This window comes from Rutilus rutilus, assembly GCF_951802725.1.
Source record: "Rutilus rutilus genome assembly, chromosome: 22".
NCBI classification, from domain to species: Eukaryota; Metazoa; Chordata; class Actinopteri; order Cypriniformes; family Leuciscidae; genus Rutilus; species Rutilus rutilus.
In genome coordinates, this window is record NC_140227.1 from 20,894,539 (window position 1) to 20,916,556 (window position 22,018).

General features: G+C 37.1%; 1 protein-coding gene and 1 pseudogene across 2 annotated transcripts; both read left to right on the forward strand.

Annotated features, from left to right (window-relative positions):
- Positions 1-4,411: 4,411 nt before the first annotated feature.
- LOC311282197 (red-sensitive opsin-2-like) lies at positions 4,412-6,084 on the forward strand (annotated as a pseudogene). The gene is made up of 6 exons: positions 4,412-4,535; positions 4,777-4,934; positions 5,169-5,296; positions 5,378-5,543; positions 5,630-5,869; positions 5,979-6,084. The product of its transcript is annotated as a red-sensitive opsin-2-like (transcript).
- A 1,834-nt stretch (positions 6,085-7,918) lies between these two features.
- On the forward strand, positions 7,919-21,592 carry gnl3l (G protein nucleolar 3 like). Its single transcript, XM_084395298.1, is given in 23 exon segments — positions 7,919-8,013; positions 8,113-8,153; positions 8,584-8,691; positions 8,832-8,948; positions 9,533-9,616; positions 9,732-9,867; positions 9,968-10,071; positions 10,801-10,945; positions 11,040-11,127; positions 11,241-11,517; positions 11,519-11,661; positions 12,515-12,651; positions 12,798-12,961; positions 13,103-13,277; positions 15,379-15,383; positions 15,387-15,614; positions 16,126-16,350; positions 17,256-17,351; positions 18,322-18,433; positions 18,539-18,595; positions 18,688-18,763; positions 19,506-19,653; positions 19,790-21,592. Coding segments are annotated over 23 exon segments (3,123 nt in total). The 5' UTR covers positions 7,919-8,000; the 3' UTR covers positions 20,234-21,592.
- Positions 21,593-22,018: the final 426 nt, after the last annotated feature.

The following is a 22,018-nucleotide window of genomic DNA, read 5'->3' on the forward strand; positions in this document are numbered from 1 at the left end:
AAAAGTTTTTGGGGCAAACCTGACCTGTTGAAAAGAGATGGTATTCATCCCTCCTGGGATGGTGCTGCTCTTCTATCTAGTAATATGGCTCATAGTCTTAGAGCTCAAACATGACAAATTGGGCACCAGGTCAGGAAGCAGACAGACTGGCTAAACCAACCGTCTGCTAGCGGCCTCGCGTCACCCAGGTCAGATAAATCCCATCACATAGAGCCTCTTTCACCTAGCTATCATCATATAGAGACTGTGTCTGTTCCCCGATTTTGGAAATCCAAAAAATGTTTAAACCTATCTAAGGTTAAAAATTTAATTGATGTTCAACAAATAAAAAACAGCTATAATACAGATGAGCAAATGATAAAGCTTGGGTTGCTGAATATTCGATCGCTTACTTCAAAAGCACTCATTGTTAATGATATGATTTCAGATAATAACCTAGATGTGCTGTGTTTGACAGAAACCTGGCTAAAACCAAGCGATTACATTACTTTAAATGAGTCCACCCCGCAAGATTACTGTTATAAACATGAACCCCGTCTGAAACGCAAAGGGGGTGGTGTTGCTGTAATTTATAGTAATATTTTCAAAACCACTAAGAAATCAAGTTTCGAATATAATTCTTTTGAAGTGTTAGTGCTTAATGTAAAAATATATAGTAAAAATGATAAATCACGTTTGAGATGTGTGCTGGCTACTGTATACAGGCCACCAGGGCACCATACAGACTTTATTAAAGAATTTGCGGACTTTCTATCAGAGTTAGTATTGGCTGCAGATAAAGTACTAATTGTTGGTGATTTTAATATACACATCGATAATGAAAAAGATGCATTGGGATTGGCATTTAAAGACATTGTAAACTCAATTGGAGTTAGACAACACGTGTCAGGACCTACTCATCGTCGTAATCATACTCTAGATCTAATATTATCACACGGAATAGATGTTGATGCCGTTGAAATTCTGCAGCAGAGCGATGACATCTCAGATCATTATCTAGTCTCGTGTAAATTACATTTAGCCAAGGCTGCAAAGCCGACTCCGTGTTACAAATATGTTAGACCTATCACTTCTGCTACTAAAGATTGCTTTATTAATAATCTTCCTGATCAGTTTCATCATCTCAGCATCTCAGATAGCTTAGAAAAACTTGATATTGCAACAGAAACTTTTAACTCTCTCTTTTCCAGCACTTTAGACACAGTTGCTCCTTTGCGCTTAAAGAAGATTAAAGAAAACAATCCAACGCCGTGGTACAACGAGCACACTCAGGCCCTTAAGAGAGCAGCCAGAAAAATGGAGCGCAACTGGAAGAAAACAAAACTAGAGGTATTTCGCATTTCATGGAAAGAGAGCTCGATTGCTTACAGAGAGGCTTTAAAAGCTGCTAGATCTGCTTATTTTTCAAACCTATTAGAAGAAAATAAACATAATCCTAGGTATTTATTTGAAACAGTGGCTAAACTAACGAAAAAGAAAGCTTCAAACACAGAAGTTTCCAAGCAGCACAGCAGTAATGACTTTATGAACTTCTTCACTTATAAGATTGATAATATCAGGGACAAAATTATAACTATGCAACCGTCTACTACAGTATCGCATCAGGCAGTGCATTGTAGTCTCCCTGAGGAAAAATTTGATTCATTCATTGCTATAGGAGAGGAAGAATTTACTAAACTCGTTAAATCATCTAAATCTACAACATGTATGCTAGACCCTATACCGACTAAGCTACTGAAAGAGATGCTTCCAGAGGTCATAGATCCTCTTCTTAATATCATTAATTCCTCTTTGTCTCTAGGATACGTACCAAAAAACTTTAAGCTGGCTTTGATTAAACCGCTTGTTAAAAAAATGCAACTTGATCCTTCAGAATTAGTCAATTACAGGCCGATCTCGAATCTACCCTTTCTGTCAAAGATACTAGAAAAGGCAGTATCTTCACAACTATGTTCCTTTCTAGAAAGAAATGATATCTGCGAGGATTTTCAGTCCGGATTTAGACCATACCATAGTACTGAGACTGCTCTCGTTAGAGTAACAAATGATTTGCTCTTATCATCCGATCGTGGTTGTGTCTCTCTATTAGTGTTACTCGATCTTAGTGCTGCGTTTGACACCATTGACCACAACATTCTTTTAAATAGACTAGAAAACTATGTTGGCATTAGTGGAATTGCACTAGCATGGTTTAAATCATACTTATCTGACCGTTATCAGTTTGTAGCAGTAAATGAAGAGATGTCTTATCAATCACAAGTTCAGTATGGCGTACCACAGGGCTCAGTACTAGGACCGCTGCTGTTCACTCTGTACATGCTACCCTTAGGAGATATCATTAGGAAACATGGCATTAGCTTTCACTGTTATGCCGACGATACTCAGCTCTATATTTCTTCAAAACCTAACGAAACTTACCAATTCACTAAATTAACTGAATGCATAGCTGATATAAAAAACTGGATGACTCGTAATTTCCTACTTCTAAATTCTGAAAAAACAGAGATTCTAATTATTGGACAAAAAACTTCCTCACGTAATAACCTAGAATACTGTCTAACACTTGATGGCTGCTCTGTTAAGTCTTCGTCGTCGGTTAGGAACCTGGGTGTGCTCTTTGATACCAATCTTTCATTTGAAAGTCACGTGTCTAGTATCTGTAAAACCGCATTTTTCCATCTTAAAAATATATCTAAATTACGTCATATGCTCTCATTGACAAATGCGGAACAATTAGTCCATGCGTTCATGACATCAAGGCTAGATTATTGTAATGCTCTACTGGGTGGTTGCCCTGCACGCTTAATAAACAAACTACAGCTGGTTCAAAACGCAGCAGCTCGAGTTCTTACCAGAACCAGGAAGTATGACCATATTAGCCCGGTTCTGTCAAAACTGCACTGGCTCCCTATTAAACATCGCATCAATTTTAAAATATTGCTGATTACTTACAAAGCACTAAATGGTTTAGCTCCGCAGTACTTGAGCAAGCTCTTAACGCATTATACTCCTTCACGTCTATTGCGATCTCAAAATTCCGGCCAGTTGATAATACCTAGAATATCTAAATCGACTGCTGGCGGTAGATCCTTTTCCTATTTAGCACCAAAACTTTGGAACAGTCTTCCTACCATTGTCCGGGAAGCAGACACACTCTGTCAGTTCAAATCTAGATTAAAGACACATCTCTTTGACATAGCGTTCACATAATACATTATAGACTTCTATAATTCAATATTAGGCTGCATAGATTAGGTCAGCTGGAACCGGGAACACTTCCCATAAATCCTGATGTACTTGTTACATCATGAGAAGAATGGCATCTACGCTAATTTTAGTGTCTTTGTTTATCCCAAGGTTTTCCCGCAGCCTGCCGGATCCAGGCCGTTTCCAGATCTGATGAAGGACCTTCGCCTGGACCCGGTGTCAACGCAGTGCTGAAGGGCCAACTAGTCTCTCCCTATGGAGGATCCCTTTCCCACTCTACAGATAACGCGTCGTCGGGAAAACTCAATTTGCGTATCTACCCCGAATTGATAAAATAAAATAAAATTCTGAATCAAAACTATAAGGAAACACCAGTAATTTGTTTAGGTTTGGTTTGTAGGGAATTCCAAACCTGCACACATATATTCAAACGCACATAACTATAGAACCCGTTCTTAATGCGCATCTGAACGCCATCAGCGTTTCTCACAGGTTCGCTAAAGTCTGTGTAGAGAGAATGGTGTCGTCTTGGCGGCCCTAATTTAAAAACAAATGATCGTTGCGACGGAAGCGAATCAATCAAAACTAACTTTAGCTGGAAAATAACTTTATTAAAGAACCGCTATAAAGCCAAAACAATCTTACGTTATATTATACATTTATCTCTGTGAAGCTGCTTTGAGACAATCTACATTGTTAAAAGCGCTATATAAATGAAAATGACTTGACTTGACTAAATGAGACACAGGTGAATGTGATAATGAGTGCTGATGAGTCCAGGCAGAGAATGATGGGAGATGTAGTTTGTGAGTGAAACATGATAGTCTGGTGTGGAGTGCCCTCTGGTGGCTTTCAAGGGCACTCCAGCTGGTGACCGTTACAAGGAGCAAGTCAAGTGCAATTCCTCCATTTAAGCCTGAGGGAGCTAAGCAAATTCAACTGGAATGTGACACTAAAAGCACTGCTTCTCTAAAGAAGATTAACCTCAAATCGAAGTCTTACCTTTTTGAATTTGAGTATCCATGTGCCTCCGTGTGCTTGGGGGCTAATGTATGCATGGATGTGTGCTTTCATTGTGTAAGGTCATGAACAGAAGTTAATGGCCATACTTCCTATGCAGATTTGGGGGCACTTCCTGTTATGCGAGACAGCTGTACCTCCCAGTTAGCCTTGATTCGCTTCAAGTCAGAAAGACTTTATGGCGATGAGCTGCAATGCCTCTGACAAGGTCTGCCAGTTTATTAGTTCCAATTTCTACCACAAACGGAGAAATAAGAGGCAAAGGAGGAACCAACCACCAACTCAGGGAGAGAAGAATCCTGTGACAGGTACAACCACTGCAACATTTACTATTTTTGGTCACATAAAAATAGGTAATTGTGAATAAATCTCAATATTTTGACATCCAGGGTTTACAAAATGTCAGAGTGGGGCAATGTGGTGTATGCTGGGACAACAAGGGAGTCTGTTTTCATTTATACCAACAGCAATAACACAAGGGGTATTTTATCTTCAGGAACACAGCTGTAGAAGAGGAAAATTGTATAATAATATCTCATCTGTTCTCAGATCCCTTTGAGGGACCCAACTACCATATTGCCCCTCGATGGGGGTGCAACCTCGCAACAGTCTGGATGTTTTTCGTGGTGGTCACCTCGACCTTCACCAATGTGCTGGTGGCCACGGCCAAATTCAAGAAGCTCTGCCACCCTCTCAACTGGATTTTGGTCAACCTAGCTAGCTGATCTAGCAGAGACTCTGTTGATCAACCAGGTTTTCGGCTACTTTATCCTCGGACATCCCATGTGTGTCTTTGAGGGCTACACTGTGTCTGTATGTGGTAAGTTACTGCCCATAGGAAGCAAATAAATATGCAAATTATTTGGACCAAAACTTTTTTAATGATATCTAACAATCAACAGGTATCGCTGGTCTGTGGTCTTTGACTCATCTCTTGGGAGAGATGGGTGGTCGTCTGCAAACCATTTGGAAATGTCAAGTTTGATGGTAAATGGGCATCTCGTGGTAACATCTTCTGCTGGGTTTGGATTGCTGTCTGGTGTGCACCTCCCATATTTGGCTGGAGCAGGTAAGGACTGAAATATCATAGTTTTCCATTGTAAATGATTTGATTCTGTCATATACACAGAAAATCTTCCCTGCAATGAAGATACTGGCCTCATGGTCTGAAGACCTCCTGCGGTCCTGATGTATTTGGAGGAAGCGAGGACCCCGGTGTCCAGTCCTACATGATTGTCCTAGTTGTCACCTGTTGTATCTCCCCTTTTTCCATCATCATTCTCTGCTACATTGCCGTATACTTGGCCATTCATGCTGTAAGCTAATCTTTTATGAAATCTTTACAGGGAAATTTTTCACTTTGTTTGCTATGGAGAACTGAGCTTGTTTTTGATCGTCTCAGGTCGCCCAGCAACAGAAGGATTCTGAGTCCACACAGAAAGCTGAGAAGGAAGTGTCCAGAATGGTGGTTGTCATGATCATTGCTTTCTGCCTTTGCTGAGGTCCTTATGCTTCCTTCGCCTGCTCTGCAGCCGCAAACCCAGGCTATGCCTTCCATCCACTGGCAGCAGCCATGCCTGCCTACTTTGCCAAGAGCGCCACCATCTACAACCCCATCATTTACATCTTCCTGAACCGACAGGTAATATTGCATTGAATGGGCATACTCAAATGTGTGGGTAGCTTATTCTTTAGTTACTTTAAACCGCTTTTGGTAGGTCAACAATCAGAAACTGTCTTTACTTTTGCAGTTCCGCGTATGCATCATGCAGCTCTTTGGAAAGAAAGTTGATGATGGATCTGAAGTGTCCACATCCAAAACAGAAGGGTCTTCTGTGGCTCTGGCTTAAACCTCATGTCATTTATAGCTCCTACCGAACAAGAGAAAATGGGTTTCTGAGAACTGGACTCATAATTGAAATAGTCTTTTGACTACAAATGTTGCTAAAAGTCTTCTGAAAGAAACTTTTACTGTCCTGGGAAATGTTGAACTCAAACTGAACATCATTTAGCAAGACCTAAAAAGATTTATATGCAATGCAATGATATTTGAATGTCACTCAAATCTTTCATAATCTTTCAATTTCTCATATGCAAATATGCTGTAAGATGTAATATATATTCAAAAACAGATCTAATCAATAATGTAAAAACAATTATTGTTGTCGTCACAGAGCTTTGCAAATTTAAAAAAAATGTTTATGTTATATTGTTTCATTGTTTTCTGAAGAACATAAATCCTGCAGGAAAATGAAACAATGAAGTATTTGCTTTCAATTGTCGACACTGTTCACAAATTGTAAATAGAGGTCAGTCAATGAAGTCAAAGAGGTCAGTCTTTGACTGATGATCAAAGTCAGTCTGAAGTCAGTCTGAAGTCAGTCAAAGAGGTCAGTTTATTTCCCCCATTTTAGAATCTTGATTATTTCAGCCCACTGTTAAAATGCACCACTGAAAACCAATGTAAAGTTGATGGGCAGATGAGAAGAACAAGACAAGGATAGATCACTTTCTAAAAAAAAAAAAACTTAAAAAAAAAACATAACTGCATGTATATGTTTCCAGAAGATTCATAGAATTGGAAATCCAATAGAAACTCAACAAAAATGTGTCTTGCAAGGGTTTTTATAAAGGATAGAGCACATGAAGCCATGGTAACATCTTGTAATCTCATATAAGCTCAATTCCACATCAAGCGGATAGAGGATTTCACCTAGCCTGCCCAGTAAAGTCAAGACTTTTGCTAGGAAGCTTATATGACGAAACTCATTAGGTTAAAACACTGTTGAGTGTGTATATGAGGGCATTCGTGTGAGTGTAGAGGGGTTACGTGACTGTGGTAATTATCTTACTTGACTGTGGTTCAGGGTAAGATAATTGTAAGGACATGCTGTCATATTTGAAAAATAATGCACCTTTTTAATAGAAAAGCTTATGCTCATTTTAAAGAATAAAACAAATAAAAAAATCAATCAAACAAACTATTTAGATTCTTTGTTTTTATTGATTGGCCATAAGGTACACCTGAAACCCTTTTGTAAAGCTTTGTATTATTATTAAATTATCACCTCTCTTCTATAGCATCTTAAAATATATGACATTTTATTAAATGTGAATATTACTGATGTGTATTTTTAGCATATTTGTTGAATAACTTTTTCCACAGTATTATTTTATTGGTTTTTGCAAGTTTATTTTACTCAAGTGTTTGTTTTTGTGGATTTACTCTAGCAATCTATAGGCTAGGCAAATTATGTCTTAGGCTACACGTGTTTGATGAGTCTGTAATGGGGGAGGGGTTGATAAAACACCTATATTTGTAAAAATTGAATGTAGCCTACTGTTTTGTCAGTTTGAAGGAAAAACAATAAAAAGTGTGAATCATAAAAAATACTGATGTCTATTCTATTCAATTCTATTCTATTACAAATCTACCTGAGTAGACTTCAGGACTTCATTTTGGACATCGAATTATAGGTCCATACCTATGGTCCATACCAGGACAATACAATTGTTCAATGCCTTCTCAACATTCTCATTGACTATGAATGGAATTCAAGGCTTTATTGCACATTGCAATAAATTACAGTTAAAAGTCTTTATTAAAAGTTAAACGTCTCGCTTTAACGACGTAATTTCTAAAGTCATGTTTTACTACTAAGTTTGCGGCATTGTGAAGATATCTATGCGGGTTCACACTTAGACTTTTATTTTGAAAGACGAGGGTTTGTCGCTGTCTTCATTTGCGGTTTAAACCATTCACACGTGGAGTTATGTCCAAAGCAAGTGAGTATATGTACATTTGAGTCTTTTTTCACTTATAGAGCATTTTAAAAAGTGCTGACACAATGGCCATTTTAATGAATTACTTTAACCATGTTACAGAGCAAAAACGAGCGAAACGGCTGGGGTTTAGCGGTAAAAAGGTGCGTAATCTAGCCTACATGCTAACTACTGTCAAATCAATGTTCCCTTTAGTTCTGTTGAAGTTAAGATGACATGCTTACTGTATGTCTACGTGTACCAGAACAAGAAATAATACCAGTCAAATGTTTGGACACTCCTACGTTACTCATTCACTGTTATTATTTACACATTTTAAATGATCAACACTATGAAACATCACTAGTATAATGAAATTGTGGGAATTATGTTGTCAGAAAGAGTGGTATGGTTATCAGAAAGATAAACAAATCAAAACTATCCTATATTTGAGCTTCAACGTGACACTTTTTTTGCCTAGATTACAGCCCTGCACATTTTGGACCAACTTTATGAGGAATTTAAGATAATGAGAAACATAATTTCAGTGTCCCAGCTTTTGACTGCAGTGTATGTTGACTGTCTTCTCTAAAGTCCAAGGATGGACAGCAGTCTCAAGGAGGGAAGAAAGATCCTGGCGTACCCAATATGCGCAGCTTCAAAGAACACAGTCAGAGACAAGCTGAACTCCGAAAACAGAGGGTGAGGAAGGGATCTGTACTACCTTTTCTAAATATGTTGCACATTTCCAGATCTGAGTAACATATAAGTTTACCTTTATTTATATATTGATGTATATCACAACAAATGTTAATGTGCAGTTTGTGTCAACTGTTTTCTAGTTGGAGGAGCAACAGGAGAGACAGAGGTTGTCAAGAGATAAAGAGATGATGAAAAGGAGAAGTCTGGACAGTTTCCAGAAAGACATCCAGTTACGACAAAGAGAGTTTGAACAGAGGGTTGGTGTCTATGACATTTTACTATTGAAGACAAAGTTTTAGCCTTTCACTTGAATAGAATTTAATAAATTCAAGTTTTCAATAAGTTTTAAAATATACTACCATACAAATGTTTTTTTGTTTTTTTTATGTTTGCAAATTGCATTATATAATTTAACCTAGGGCTGCACGATTAATACGACTTGGCTTATTGTCAAAATCAATCAAAGCGTTTCAATCTTCTGTTTATTCAGCCACAGCGATAGTATGATGCCCATAGGGATTTCCTGGAATGATGTGCATTATCGTACTTCTGCGGCGGGGCATATTTGGTGTGTCTGCGTGAGTCGCCCTCTGGCTTTCACATGGAGCAGCATTTACTACTGATCACAGAGCCGTACTTCACTGACAAACTGCGCATAAAATAATCGCAGCCTTTGCCAATTCGCTTCATTTTGATTAATCATGCAGCCCTAATTTAACCATGTCACTATATTGTTCAACCACTGTAACACATCAATAAATTATCTTTTTTGCATTTGCAAATCATTGTAGATCTGCACCTTTGTCTTAATAACTCTTTATTGTTAATGCAATGAATGCAGGAAAATCAAATGCAAAACCTGGAGAAGCATGTAAACTTTGAAACTGAGAACTCAAGAAAGGCATACTGCAGAGAATTTAAAAAGGTACTATTTCCTGTACTGGCATGTTGTGATAACCCATTATACTTCCCCTTAAAGGTGAGCCTCTATTGGCCATTTCTTAATGACAATTTACTTCTTTTGTCTCTTTTCATATTAGGTAATAGAGGCAGCAGATGTTATTTTAGAGGTTATGGATGCCAGAGATCCCTTAGGCTGCCGCTGTCCACAGGTTGAACAGGCTGTTGTCCAAAGTGGAACCAACAAAAAAATTGTACTCGTTCTAAATAAAATTGGTAAGGGAGAATTTTTGCATGTCCAATTGAAAACTTCATTCTGCAACAGACAAAAAACTCTTTTTTTTTTTCTTTTTTTCTTGACTTTGTCCACCTCAAGATTTGGTGTCCAAGGATATTGTGGAAAAATGGATCAAGTATCTTCGCAATGAGTTTCCTACTGTGGCTTTCAAATCCTCCACTCAGCAGCAGAACAAAAATTTGGTGAGAGCTACAATTCATAGTTTTCAATCACATGACCGGCGCAGAAACCAGGAGGGCAAAACATCCATAGAACTGTAGCACAGGTCTGTCAAAATTTCCATCTGTTTCAAGCCACGAATATTTAGATCATCACCTCTCAAAAGAAAGAAACAAAAATGCAAGTTTTGACCACTTGTGATCCATAAACAACACCTGCTGCAGTGTTTCAATCACTAAAAACAGAGACTTAATGTGAGAAAAAAAAATCAGTGTTATTAAATGATCCAATTCAGTTTACACCTTATTGGTGATGCATTCTATATACAGCTGAGCAGATGAGCGTGGAATATGAACACAATGTGCTAAATGGTTGTGTTTTTTTTATTTATTGTGTTTTTAAATGTTTTTCTATGGAAAAATGCTTAACAAGTAACTGCATGTTGTGTTTAAGGTCTTTGTTCATCTGCTTGCCTGTGCATAGTATGCATGATTATTAAGGTGTATATTGAATTTGGTATTTTAATATCACTGTATTTAGTACAATCCTGGTAAAAATGACTGGCAAGCATGGAGGAAAGTCTTGTTTTGCTCTCCAGGCGGGCGGTCCTGTAAAGGTTTGAAATCATGTGCAAACTATGAATGGAGATGTATTTTATTATCAGACTCAGCAAATATAATTTTTTTTATTACTGTGACCTATTTATTATATAGTGTTACAGTAACTTTTTTTCTGTTGTCTCACTTCCACAGAAACGCAGTCGTGTGCCTGTGACCCAGGCTACTCAAGAGCTGCTCGAAAGCAGTGCGTGTGTCGGGGCGGATTGTTTAATGAAACTATTAGGAAACTACTGCCGGAACCAAGATATAAAAACGGCCATAACTGTAGGAGTGGTTGGTGAGTTGTTTTTTGCAATATGATATGTAAAAAAAAATAATAATTCTGTCGTAAATGTCCATAAAAGTCTATAAAAGTTACCGAAATGTTTCAGGTTTTCCGAATGTGGGGAAAAGCAGTTTAATTAACAGCTTGAAGCGTGCTCGTGCATGTAATGTTGGAGCTACACCTGGAGTTACCAAGTATGCTAATAAGTTTTGTTTTGTCAGTATTTTTTGTTGTTGTTGTTGTAAATATAAAGTCAATTTTTCTGTCATTCTAAGCTGCTTTTCCCTCGAATCAATGTGTTTTTCAGGTGTTTACAGGAGGTCCATCTAGACAAACATATCAAACTTTTAGATTGCCCTGGTATTGTAATGGCAACCTCAACCAGTGATGCTGCCATGATCCTTCGTAACTGTGTGAAGATTGAGCAGCTGGTGGACCCAATTCCACCTGTTGAAGCCATATTGAGGCGCTGCAATAAAATACAGGTTTGCAACTTATATTTCAAGAACTTCAGTTTAATTGAATGTGGAATCACAGTGTTACATATGATTGAGAGCCAGTTGGTTTTTAATCTTTCTTGTGTAGATTATGGATCATTATGGAATTCCAGACTTCCAGACAGTTCATGAGTTCCTGGCCTTACTTGCCCGTCGTCAAGGCAAGCTGAGGAAAGGAGGGCTTCCTGACTCCGACAAAGCTGCCAAGAGTGTTCTTATGGATTGGACAGGGTGAGGTTATAGTCCCGGTGAATTTAACGTCAGTTACGTGTTGACCTTTTAAAAATTGTTTACCGAAAAATTTAAATTCTGTCATTTACTCACCTTGTTCACCTGTCTTCTGTGGTAGAAAAATGTAATTATATTTTGAAGAATGTTTAAATTATTTGCACATACAATGAAAGTGAATGGGGTCCAAAATTGGCTTTCGTTTTATGGTTAAAAAATCCCCCACAGACATTTTTCCAAATATCTTCTTTTGTGTTTCACAGAAGAAAGTCCCTTTAAGGTTCAACTTAATGTAAATAAGAAAATGTGATATCAAGTGAACATAATTTCGTTTCAAACCCAAAGTACTTTGTCCACATTTGAAACACAAATAAAGATGTTTTTAATATTCTCTCATCATTTTTGTCCATCCAGCACAAATCCACTCTACCTTTTTTTTTTGCGTTTTTGCGGACTGAAAGCACAAGCTTTTTAAAATAGGGTTTCAAAGTCCACGTTTTTGAAAACGATGTTACTGTCGTCTCCATGTAAGCAACAGAAACATGAATTTGTGAAAACGGTGACGTGTTTAGTCTATAGGCGTGTAATGTTTATTTACAAGTGACATTGCCAACTACTGGCCTCGGATGCATAACACAGCGTTTTTAGTCGTTTTCGCTGATCCTTGTGAACTGGGATAGTTTTGATAACATCAAAACAAAGCAAAGCATAAACTTTTCCGTTTTAAGTACATCATTGTTGTGTTAACACCCTAAATTTACCTCAAATTTTTTACTTGCACAGCTGTTACTCGTTGGTCAAAAACAGTCGTCTGTAGTGTACAGTACATTTAGAAGTCTTTCTCTGTCTTGTACAGGGGTCGTATCAGCTACTTCACACATCCTCCTGAGACTCACACGTTGCCCACGCATGTCAGTGCTGAGATTGTAGCTGAGATGGGCAAAGCATTTGACTGGGATGAACTGGAGAAGGGAAATCTGGAGGCAATGGCTGGTAACTCTGGCTATACTATTAATGAAATAGACATAACATATTTTATATGAGTTTTATAACCACACATTACCTATACACACATTTACCATTATTATTATTATTATTATTATTAATATTATTATTATTTTTATTTTTTTACAATTTAGAGTGTGGCACATCTGATGCACAGATGGGGTTCTGTATGGCTACATCTGGATTGACAGAAGGCGGTCAAGGAGAAGATCTAACAGAACTGCAAATGGACAAACCATCAGAGGACCCTGAACTTCAAGACACGGTTGAATCAATGGATGCAGATGAGGACCCAGAGGTACATCCATTACATGGTTCAGTTCCTAATTCAAGATCATTTTACATCCACCTATATTAATCATTCAGGTTGGTTTGGTGGCGATTTGTTATGGTGTGTTTTAAGACTCGGATCTCATTTTTGACTTTCTATTCTATTAAGTTTGGACCGATGACCGTTGAGCTCAAGGTTCCCAAGACAAAAAGCAGTGGTGCAATTGAAGCTGTAGGCCCAAAGCCAGTGGACCTAAAAGACATTCTGGATGTGGACCCACTCCTGCAAGGTCAGGCCCTCTTGGCTGCCAACAAAAAAAGAAAGAAGCAGCAAAAGAGAGCTGGTAAGACCCTCTTTGTTTGGAATAAATTTATCCACGAGTTATCCCCGTGCATACATGTATTACAAGCTGAGCACACTGCTTTAAAACTATGTATTATAACATCACTTCTCTTTTTTTCTTCTTTCATAGATAAACTCGGCACCAAACTTTCAGATTCTCTTACCTCAGCTTTAAATTTCTCCTTCTCTGACAGCTGATGCGATGAGCAATAAACCAAGATGCTCTGGGAGTTCATTCTACTTTCTCCTTAGAAATACTAACATACTTGTATATTTAAATGATCTACAATTTAAAATATGCAAATAAATCATCTTTTCTCTGACTGAGAAGAATGACTCTACTAGACCTCTATGACTATTATTGACCTCCTTTCTACCCATAAATCAGAAAATCAAAAATTTTTAGTTACTGTGACAGCTTTCTCAAAGTCCAGTTTATTCACTTTTAAAAGTAATAGTAAAACCAGATTGTGAAGGAAGAGCAGCCTATACTTTAAAGCATGGCTACTTGCTTTAATTAAATGATACATAAATGCATAAAATAAAAACATGCATCCATGCATAAATATTTAGCATGCATAACTTTATTACTATTTTCCACATTTTAGAATAATGTTGTAAAAGTGAATAGGTGTTTCAACTTTTGTCTGGTGCTGTACAATTTTTTTTAATAAAAATTCTTTAAGCTTTTAAAACTTAGATGTACACGTGTACATGGCCGTGTTCTTGTGGGGGGACATTTTTATTTATTAATTATATAATATTATAATAGTTTTTATTAATATGTTGAATGATCTTTTTTTTTTAAGTCATTTTTATTATCATCTTAAAATACTTTTAATTTTTTTCTAATTTTCTAAGCTATTAAATTAAGTTTTACAAGACATATTTTAATTGTATTTTATTTCATCTTTATTTTAATTAACTTCAACTATTATTAATAGATTTAGGTTTTAGTAAACAATAAGATGGTTGAGTGTGATGGATGGGGAGAGATGAGGCTCAGTCTGTTCAAAACAAGGAAATCCTCATGCGAGTAATGGCGATACTTTCAGCAAACTCGCTGTACTTCTGCTAACACCAGCCTGGTAACTCAACTAACTTTATTTCCACCCCTTGACGATCTGACACGTATGTATAAGCCTTGTTAATCTCACAGTAATTATGAGTGAATGGAAATTGAAGAAAATAAATCCAGGCAACGTGCCAGTTTGACGTTGGATGACATGTCAACTAGCTAGCTAGTTAGCCTAGCGTTAACAGCTGGATGGTGCTAAAAACAACCATTCCGGGTTTGTTAATTGCGCTTTAGGAATTGTCATATGCAGTTACAGTAAGCTTACTGTTGTAAATCACTAATACACAAGTTAATTTGGTTAATGTTAACGAACTTGCTCAACTTCGGCTAATCCCGACCTATAGCAAACTATTACATAACTCACAGCAGAGCTAACTGCACTATCATAATTTAAAAGTGTTTTTGTTTTGTTTACATTTATAGCTAAAGGAATACGTTCAGATTAGTGTTTGTGCCTGATATTTTGTTGATATTTAGAGGGACAGTCTTAAAGGCAAATCCCCCCTAAAAACTTGTATTTTGGTTAGCTGTCATCTGGTAAATTCTGTACTTCCCCATGATAGGGGCTGCAGATTTAAATCCTATGAGATATTACGGATTCATCTTAAATGTTAAGCTGTAGTTTTTGGTCAGACGTGTTTTCTTGTAAATTAAAACAATATTTCACTTGTCTCTGTCATTTCATATTGTTGCGTATGTTTTATATCAGTTAAATGGTTAATGTTATAGCCTTTAACAATACTGTATTTATAATATTATGAATATTTATAATATAAATGAACTATAATATTCTTCCTGCTTAAAAAGTCTGAGAGTTTAATGTATTTGCTGATTGTGCTTTGGTAGAGTATTATATTTCTCTTTGAATGCAACTATGTGAGTGATGACTCAGATAAGTATAATTTCCCTGTTCCTCAAGTCTTCATTGTCCAAAAAGAGAAGTGATCATCCATGTTATTTCCTTTTATACTGCTGATCCTGTAGCATTATTACCAACTTTATCTTGATGCTTTCACCATTGCAGCTTGTTAAATCTTCTCATACTTGACCCGTGGAACCAGCGTAGCCATGTCATCCCGAGTGTTGCTACGGCAACAGCTGATGCGGGAGCAGGCGCAGGAACAGGAAAGGAGGGAGGCGCAGCAGCAGGCGTCTGTCGCTCAGCTCCGCCCTACAGATTCCACTCCCGCCATCTCCGTCACGGTGCCACCCATGGCTGCCCGCCCTCCTCCAGCTCAAGTACCGGTGGAGGTTCTGAAGGTGGGTCGGACCTTCTTATGAGCCTTAAAGAAGTCTCTCTCGGTCGAAAAAACGTTCTTCTACTGTGCACTCGAGTAGCATCCTAACTGCTGTCTAGTAACCGTGACACAATTAGCTGAAAGTTTGAAGCTTGACCAAAAAAAAAAACAACATTTGTTAGAAAATGAAAATAAACATTGCACAAGAAACTCTTTGCTATAAAAAATGTGGAATAAATGCTTAAATTTAAGAGTGTAAAAGTTACTTAAATACTCAATCTAAATTTAATTACTTTTAAATACTATGATCATTTTCAAAAATAAGGCATTCTGCAGTCCACTAAAATTTTGTTTTGATGTCACATGCATAAAATGTAGAGTCACCATAAGTAAATGCGAGTTCCCTTTTTTTATATAAAGTGGCAAAATTTCTCTCCTCATGACTAATACACGGAGTGAAACGTATTGTAGAGAATGAAATGTCACTGATGTCTTTACATGACCATTGACCCAGTGTTTTGACTTTGCTGTAGGTGCAAACTCATCTTGAGAACCCAACTAAATACCACATCCAGCAGGCTCAGAGGCAGCAAGTGAAGCAGTACTTGTCCACCACGCTAGGCAATAAAGTTGCCACACAAACTCTTGGTGTATCCCCCATCCCGCAGTCAAACTCTGCCCCGGAGATGGGCCCTTCTGCAAGCAGTGCTCCCAATAGCCCAATGGCACATCTTAACCTGGGCTCCAACAAAGAAGAGGTAAAGCACATCTAAATATACACTGATATATTTATTTATATCTGAACAGTAGAGGCTCCTGACCGTAAATGTAGGTAGGGCAGATTCTGGGTCTTAACGCCAATTTATGATGAACATTTTGTAAGCTTTATATTGTAATCGCTGAACACATGCAGTGGTGGTTTTTGGCACCATCCAGCTGTTAGCGCTAGGCTAACTAGCTAGCTAGTTGACATGTCATCCAACGTCAAATTGGCACGTTGCCTGGATTTAATTTCTTCAACCTCCATTCAATCTCACATAATTACTGTGAGATTAACAAGGCTTATACATGCGTGTCAGATCGTCAAGGGGTGGAAATAAAGTTAGTTGAGTTACCAGGCTGGTGTTAGCAGAAGTGCAGCGAGTTTGCTGGAAGTTACTCGCATGAGGATTTCCTTGTTTTGGACAGACTGAGCCTCATCTCTCCCCATCACACTCAACCATCGTATTGTTTGTAATTGTTAACTAAAACTAAATCTATTCATAATAGTTGTCGTAAATTATGCGTAATTACAACTAGCCCTAATCCTAACCCTAGTTCTATTGCAAGTACATGTTGTTATTAACATGTATCCCAATTATGTTTTTACTGTGTGCCACTCTTTTGACACGTGAACATGTTTACCTTTCTCTGTTCAACTTGCCCTCTCACTAGTTTTGTGTCGCATTTAACTGCAAAATACCACACCAGCAGCTTAATTATATCTGCACCCCTCTTTCACTCCGTACAGCACTTCTGCTTTAGATCGCCCACAAAACACACTCTTGTTAAGAATAGTTCATTGGTTCCTTAAATACATACCTGTTTATAACTCACTTTTTCTAAAGCGATTAGATATGCAATGAGACAGTACTCATTCTAAACCTTGACTGCATCCCCTCAGATGGATGATGTAATCGACGACATCATCAGCCTTGAGTCCAGCTTCAATGATGACATCATGTCACTGATAGATTCTGGCCTACAACTCCCGAACACGGTAAGCTGAGCGATGATCTTCATTATTGATGAACACATCCATAACATTACGGCAATGTTCTGAATAAAAGGCTCTTTGAACCCCATCTGTATTTGTGGTAAACCGCCGCAAGCCATTCTGAAAGCTACGGAGAGATCATTTCCTGAACGCAAATGTCGCCACCCCTTTTAAGAGTGAATGCTAACCACTGCACTTATGAGGGAGGCGATAAATGGGGATGCACCTCGGCAATCGACATAAACATTCACTGCTGACACTTAACTAACACCTGCCAGGCAGGAATTAACAGGGAGGGCACAAAAAGGACTGTGAACGGACTGTACAGAGCATGGCACAAGATAGAAAGAGCTCTAGAAACGACTGGAGAAGGATTTTCCTTTATTTATTTTCTGGAGGGAAGAGAAAAAAGTGAGTTGACGTAAAATGAGGATTTTAGTTTTATTGCAGGAGCATGAAAGAAAAAGAAAGGTAAAATCTTATTCTTGAATTACTAGCCATTTCTTAGTCTTTATTCTTAAAGAAATGTTTTGAATCTGCTGTTTTAAAATGAAAATAATTTTTGTATAATTTATTAATATATATTTCATTATAATATCAGAAGAAAATTGCATAATAAAATAAAATAATTTAAATTAATGTTGATTAAAATGATTAATTTGTCTGCAAATTGTTGTTTTTTCCGCAATGTGTGATTAATATGAATAGTTCAGTAATTCAATTTGGATGTAATAATGTATTCACGTCCAGAATAATAAAATGGCAAGATTGTCCCTCAGTTAAAGCACATCAATGTTCCTTGCAAAGTTTGTTTAAATTCATGTTCTTAAACAATAGTATACTTGATGGGAAAGCAAATTTTGATTTTAATCAATGTGTGTTTTAGGCTGATGTAAACACCATATTACCAAAATATGTTTCCTGGTACAGCTCAGTGTTTTGATTTGATTTCTCTTCTCCGTTGTTGTCTTAGCTGCCAGGTAACCTTCTGGATGTCTACAGCAGTCCCGGCATGGCAACCCCCAACATCACCGTCAGCAATTCCTGTCCAGCAGATCTGCCCAACATCAAAAGGGAATTTTCTGGTAATGTTTTACTCAACAGCCTTCTGTGTTCCATTGGTTTCAACTGATTGTTGTGTTATGAATCTACAGTATTGTGTAGTCGTCATAATAGCTGTTTATTGTCAGACACAGATGCCAGAGCTTTCATAAAGGAGAGGCAGAAGAAAGATAATCACAATCTCAGTGAGTTCAAAAGACACATGCTCCAGTTGTGTATTGTTTGTTTACCGTGTCATTACATGACTCAGCACAAATCTGTGTATTGCCTTGTGTAGTTGAAAGGCGGAGAAGATTCAACATAAATGACAGAATAAAGGAATTAGGGGCTATGATACCTAAATCCAGTGATCCGTAAGTTTCTTTCCTTGAAACCTTAAGCTTTGTGGCACCTTTTTTAAAGAAAGCACACACATTTTTTATATATATATATTTTTTTTATGATCTTAAAAACCTTTTGATCTAAAGGCTTATGCTTGAAATTAGTTTTGAAGACAATTATAAATGCCAAAACTAAAAGAAAATGTAGTTCTCTTAAATTGTTATTAGTTGAGCCACTGCAATGCATATATGGCACATCATAGTGATGTTATAAACTATTGTATAAGTTTGGGTCAGTCTTTATTTTCCTGAAAGAAATTAATACTTTTATTGAACGAAGTGACAGTAAAGACATAATGTTATATTAAATACATAATGTTATAATGTTACAATATAAGCTGTTCATATGAACTTTATATTCATCAAAGAATCTTGAAAAAATGTGTCCACAAATAATAAGCAGCATAGCTTTTCAACATTAATAATATTAAGAAATGTTTCTTGAGCACCAAATCAGCATATAAAGTAATGGCTGCTGAAGATTAAGCTTTGCCATCACAGAAAAAAAAGTTACATTTTATAATATATTCAAATAGAAAACAGTAATTGTAATTTCAGGATATTACTGTTTTTACTGTATGCTTGATCGAATAATTGCAGTCTTGGTGAGCATAATACATTTCCTAAGAAAAAATCTTACTGACCCAAAACTTTGGAGTGTGTGTGTGTGTGTTTGTATGCATAATATTTATCTCCTGTCTGGTTGAAATGGCAGGGAGATGCGTTGGAACAAGGGAACCATTTTAAAGGCTTCTGTTGATTATATAAGAAAACTGCAGAAAGAGCAACAGAGGGCCAAAGAGATTGAGATGAGGCAAAAGAAAATGGAACAATCCAACCAGGCCCTTCTGCTCCGCATACAGGTATGTGAAACGCTAGCTTTCCTGTCTGTACCAAAAAAACATTCCCATTTAACACTTAACTTGTTCCACTTCTTTATTATGTTAAAACCTGACTCTAAGATAGACTCTAACACCCACTTCTGTTTGTTGCACGCAGGAATTAGAGATGCAAGCTCGTCACCATGGCCTCAGCACAGCTGCGTCACAAGGCCTGAGCACAGATGCTTCCTTCCTTCAGCAACATCTACTACAGGCAAACCAGTCCATGCAGCCTGGCGTCGGGGAAGGCCAACCTCAGAGCCACCTCAGCATGGATGCTGCATTGGCACAGACTTCCCCCTCTCCCTTCCTCAACATACCTTCCTCCGGCTCCCCGGCTGCTGCGGCAGTAAGCGGCCCTCTCGATCTGGATACCTTTAGCTTTGCGGATCTGGACGACCCTACGGCCTCCGATCTTTACTCTGACGTGGGTCTCAGTGACATTCTGATGGATGACAGCTGCACGATGCCCACTGTCAGGTCTTCAGATGTGCTCTTTTCCCCTGGTGCCTCCAAGACCAGCAGCCACGATAGTAGTGTAAACATGGAGGATGACTTGTGACAGAACTGACCACTCTGCGTATGTTTCTGTGCTTTTCCTCATGCGGGACGACGTGGAATGTTTTAAAGGGACAGCGAGTTCTACAAAATTCTGTCATTTAGTCCAAGCCTGTATGACTTTCTTTCTTCTGTAGAACATAAAGAAGATATTTTGCTAAATGTCTCCGTTAGAGCTGCACGATTAGTAATGGATCAAGTGGTCTTTATGAGCGAGTCATTGAATCATTCATTCAAATGAATTAACATTTTAATCAGAACTTCTAGAAATGCAAGTTATTTTGTTTAGTTGTCTGTTTAGAATCGTGGGGCAATCATGATCTTTATTTTAAACAAATAAAATTATGATTCTCAATTTATCCAGAATCATGCAGCTCTAGTCTGTTGTGTTGAAGTCAATGGTCACCAAAGCAGTTTGGTTACCAACTTTCTTCAAAATATCTTCTTTTGTGTTCTGCAGAAATTTGTTGTTTGGTGGACTATCCCTTTAAAGAACACTCCGTCGTGTTGTTCTCTTTGATTCAAGGCAGTTCATTTAAAAATGTAACTGTAGTATTACAGCGTTTCATTGGCAGTCAGTGATTGCAACACTCCCAAATGTTTATACCAAGTCTGAAACGCACCCAAACCGTTTAGCCTTTTTGTAGCTAAAATGTAGGACGTTTTAGCCTTTCTAAGCCTTCCTTTAGCCTTTCAGCTGCCATAAGGGTAAATCATGTGACATTTATTAATGTGATAGATGTGTTATTAGACTCTGCATTCAGAGCATGCAAGTGCACATATATATGTTTTTGGAGTGTAGTAGTCACTTTATAGTCACTTACCATACCAAAGGGATGTTTCGGAGTTGTGTTTAATTGCAAGAACTCATTATTTATATTGTTGATGAAAATGTTCAAGCAATATTTACTGCGTATATCAGAAAAGTCTATTTTTAACACATTGCTGGCTTTACTTTCAGCCTAGTACTTGCATATTTACTACTAACTGGTTTGAAATTTCTACTTTTTATTTGTTTGTTTACAACACTTCCTTTTAAGCTTAGTTAATTTGACCTTTTTCAATGTTACATTGCTAAACAAATTTGTGACGGTGCTGGTGTTCATACATGTTTTTTTTTGGGTGACACTTTAGAAAAAGGTAAAATGCATTTGGTAACACTTTACAATAAGGTTAGTTCATTAGTTAACATGAACTTGCAATTAATAAAGCATTTATTAATCTTAGTTCATGTTAATTTCAACATTTACCTATGTTATTAAAGTCAAAAGTGGTATCTGTTAATATTATTTGATGGATCTGAGCCGACAAACTAAAAATGACCAGTTATATTTCTTTCAACTAACGTTTAAAGATGAATAAATGCTGTAATAAATATATTGCTTATTGTAGTTAATGCATTAGCCTATAACTAATGGAACCTTATTGTAAAGTGTTACTTCCTAAAAATAAATATATATGTTTTCAAAAAAATTATTTGCAATTAATACGTCAGGTATCATAAAAAACAATATCAAACAAATTCTAGTTATACTAGAAGTTAATTTCTACCAATTCTAATACATTTTAAAATAATATATTTAAAGATTTTATGCTGAAAAAATGAATGTATTATGAACAAACTTGATTTTTTCAATGTACAGTAGTGTATTTATAAATTAACATTTAACCTCAATTAATTGATGTTGTAAAAATTGTTCATAGTTACTTCTTGATACCTGACGCATTAACTTATGTTAATGAATTATGCGCAAAGTGTTACAGATTTTTGGAATGTGTATATAAGGAA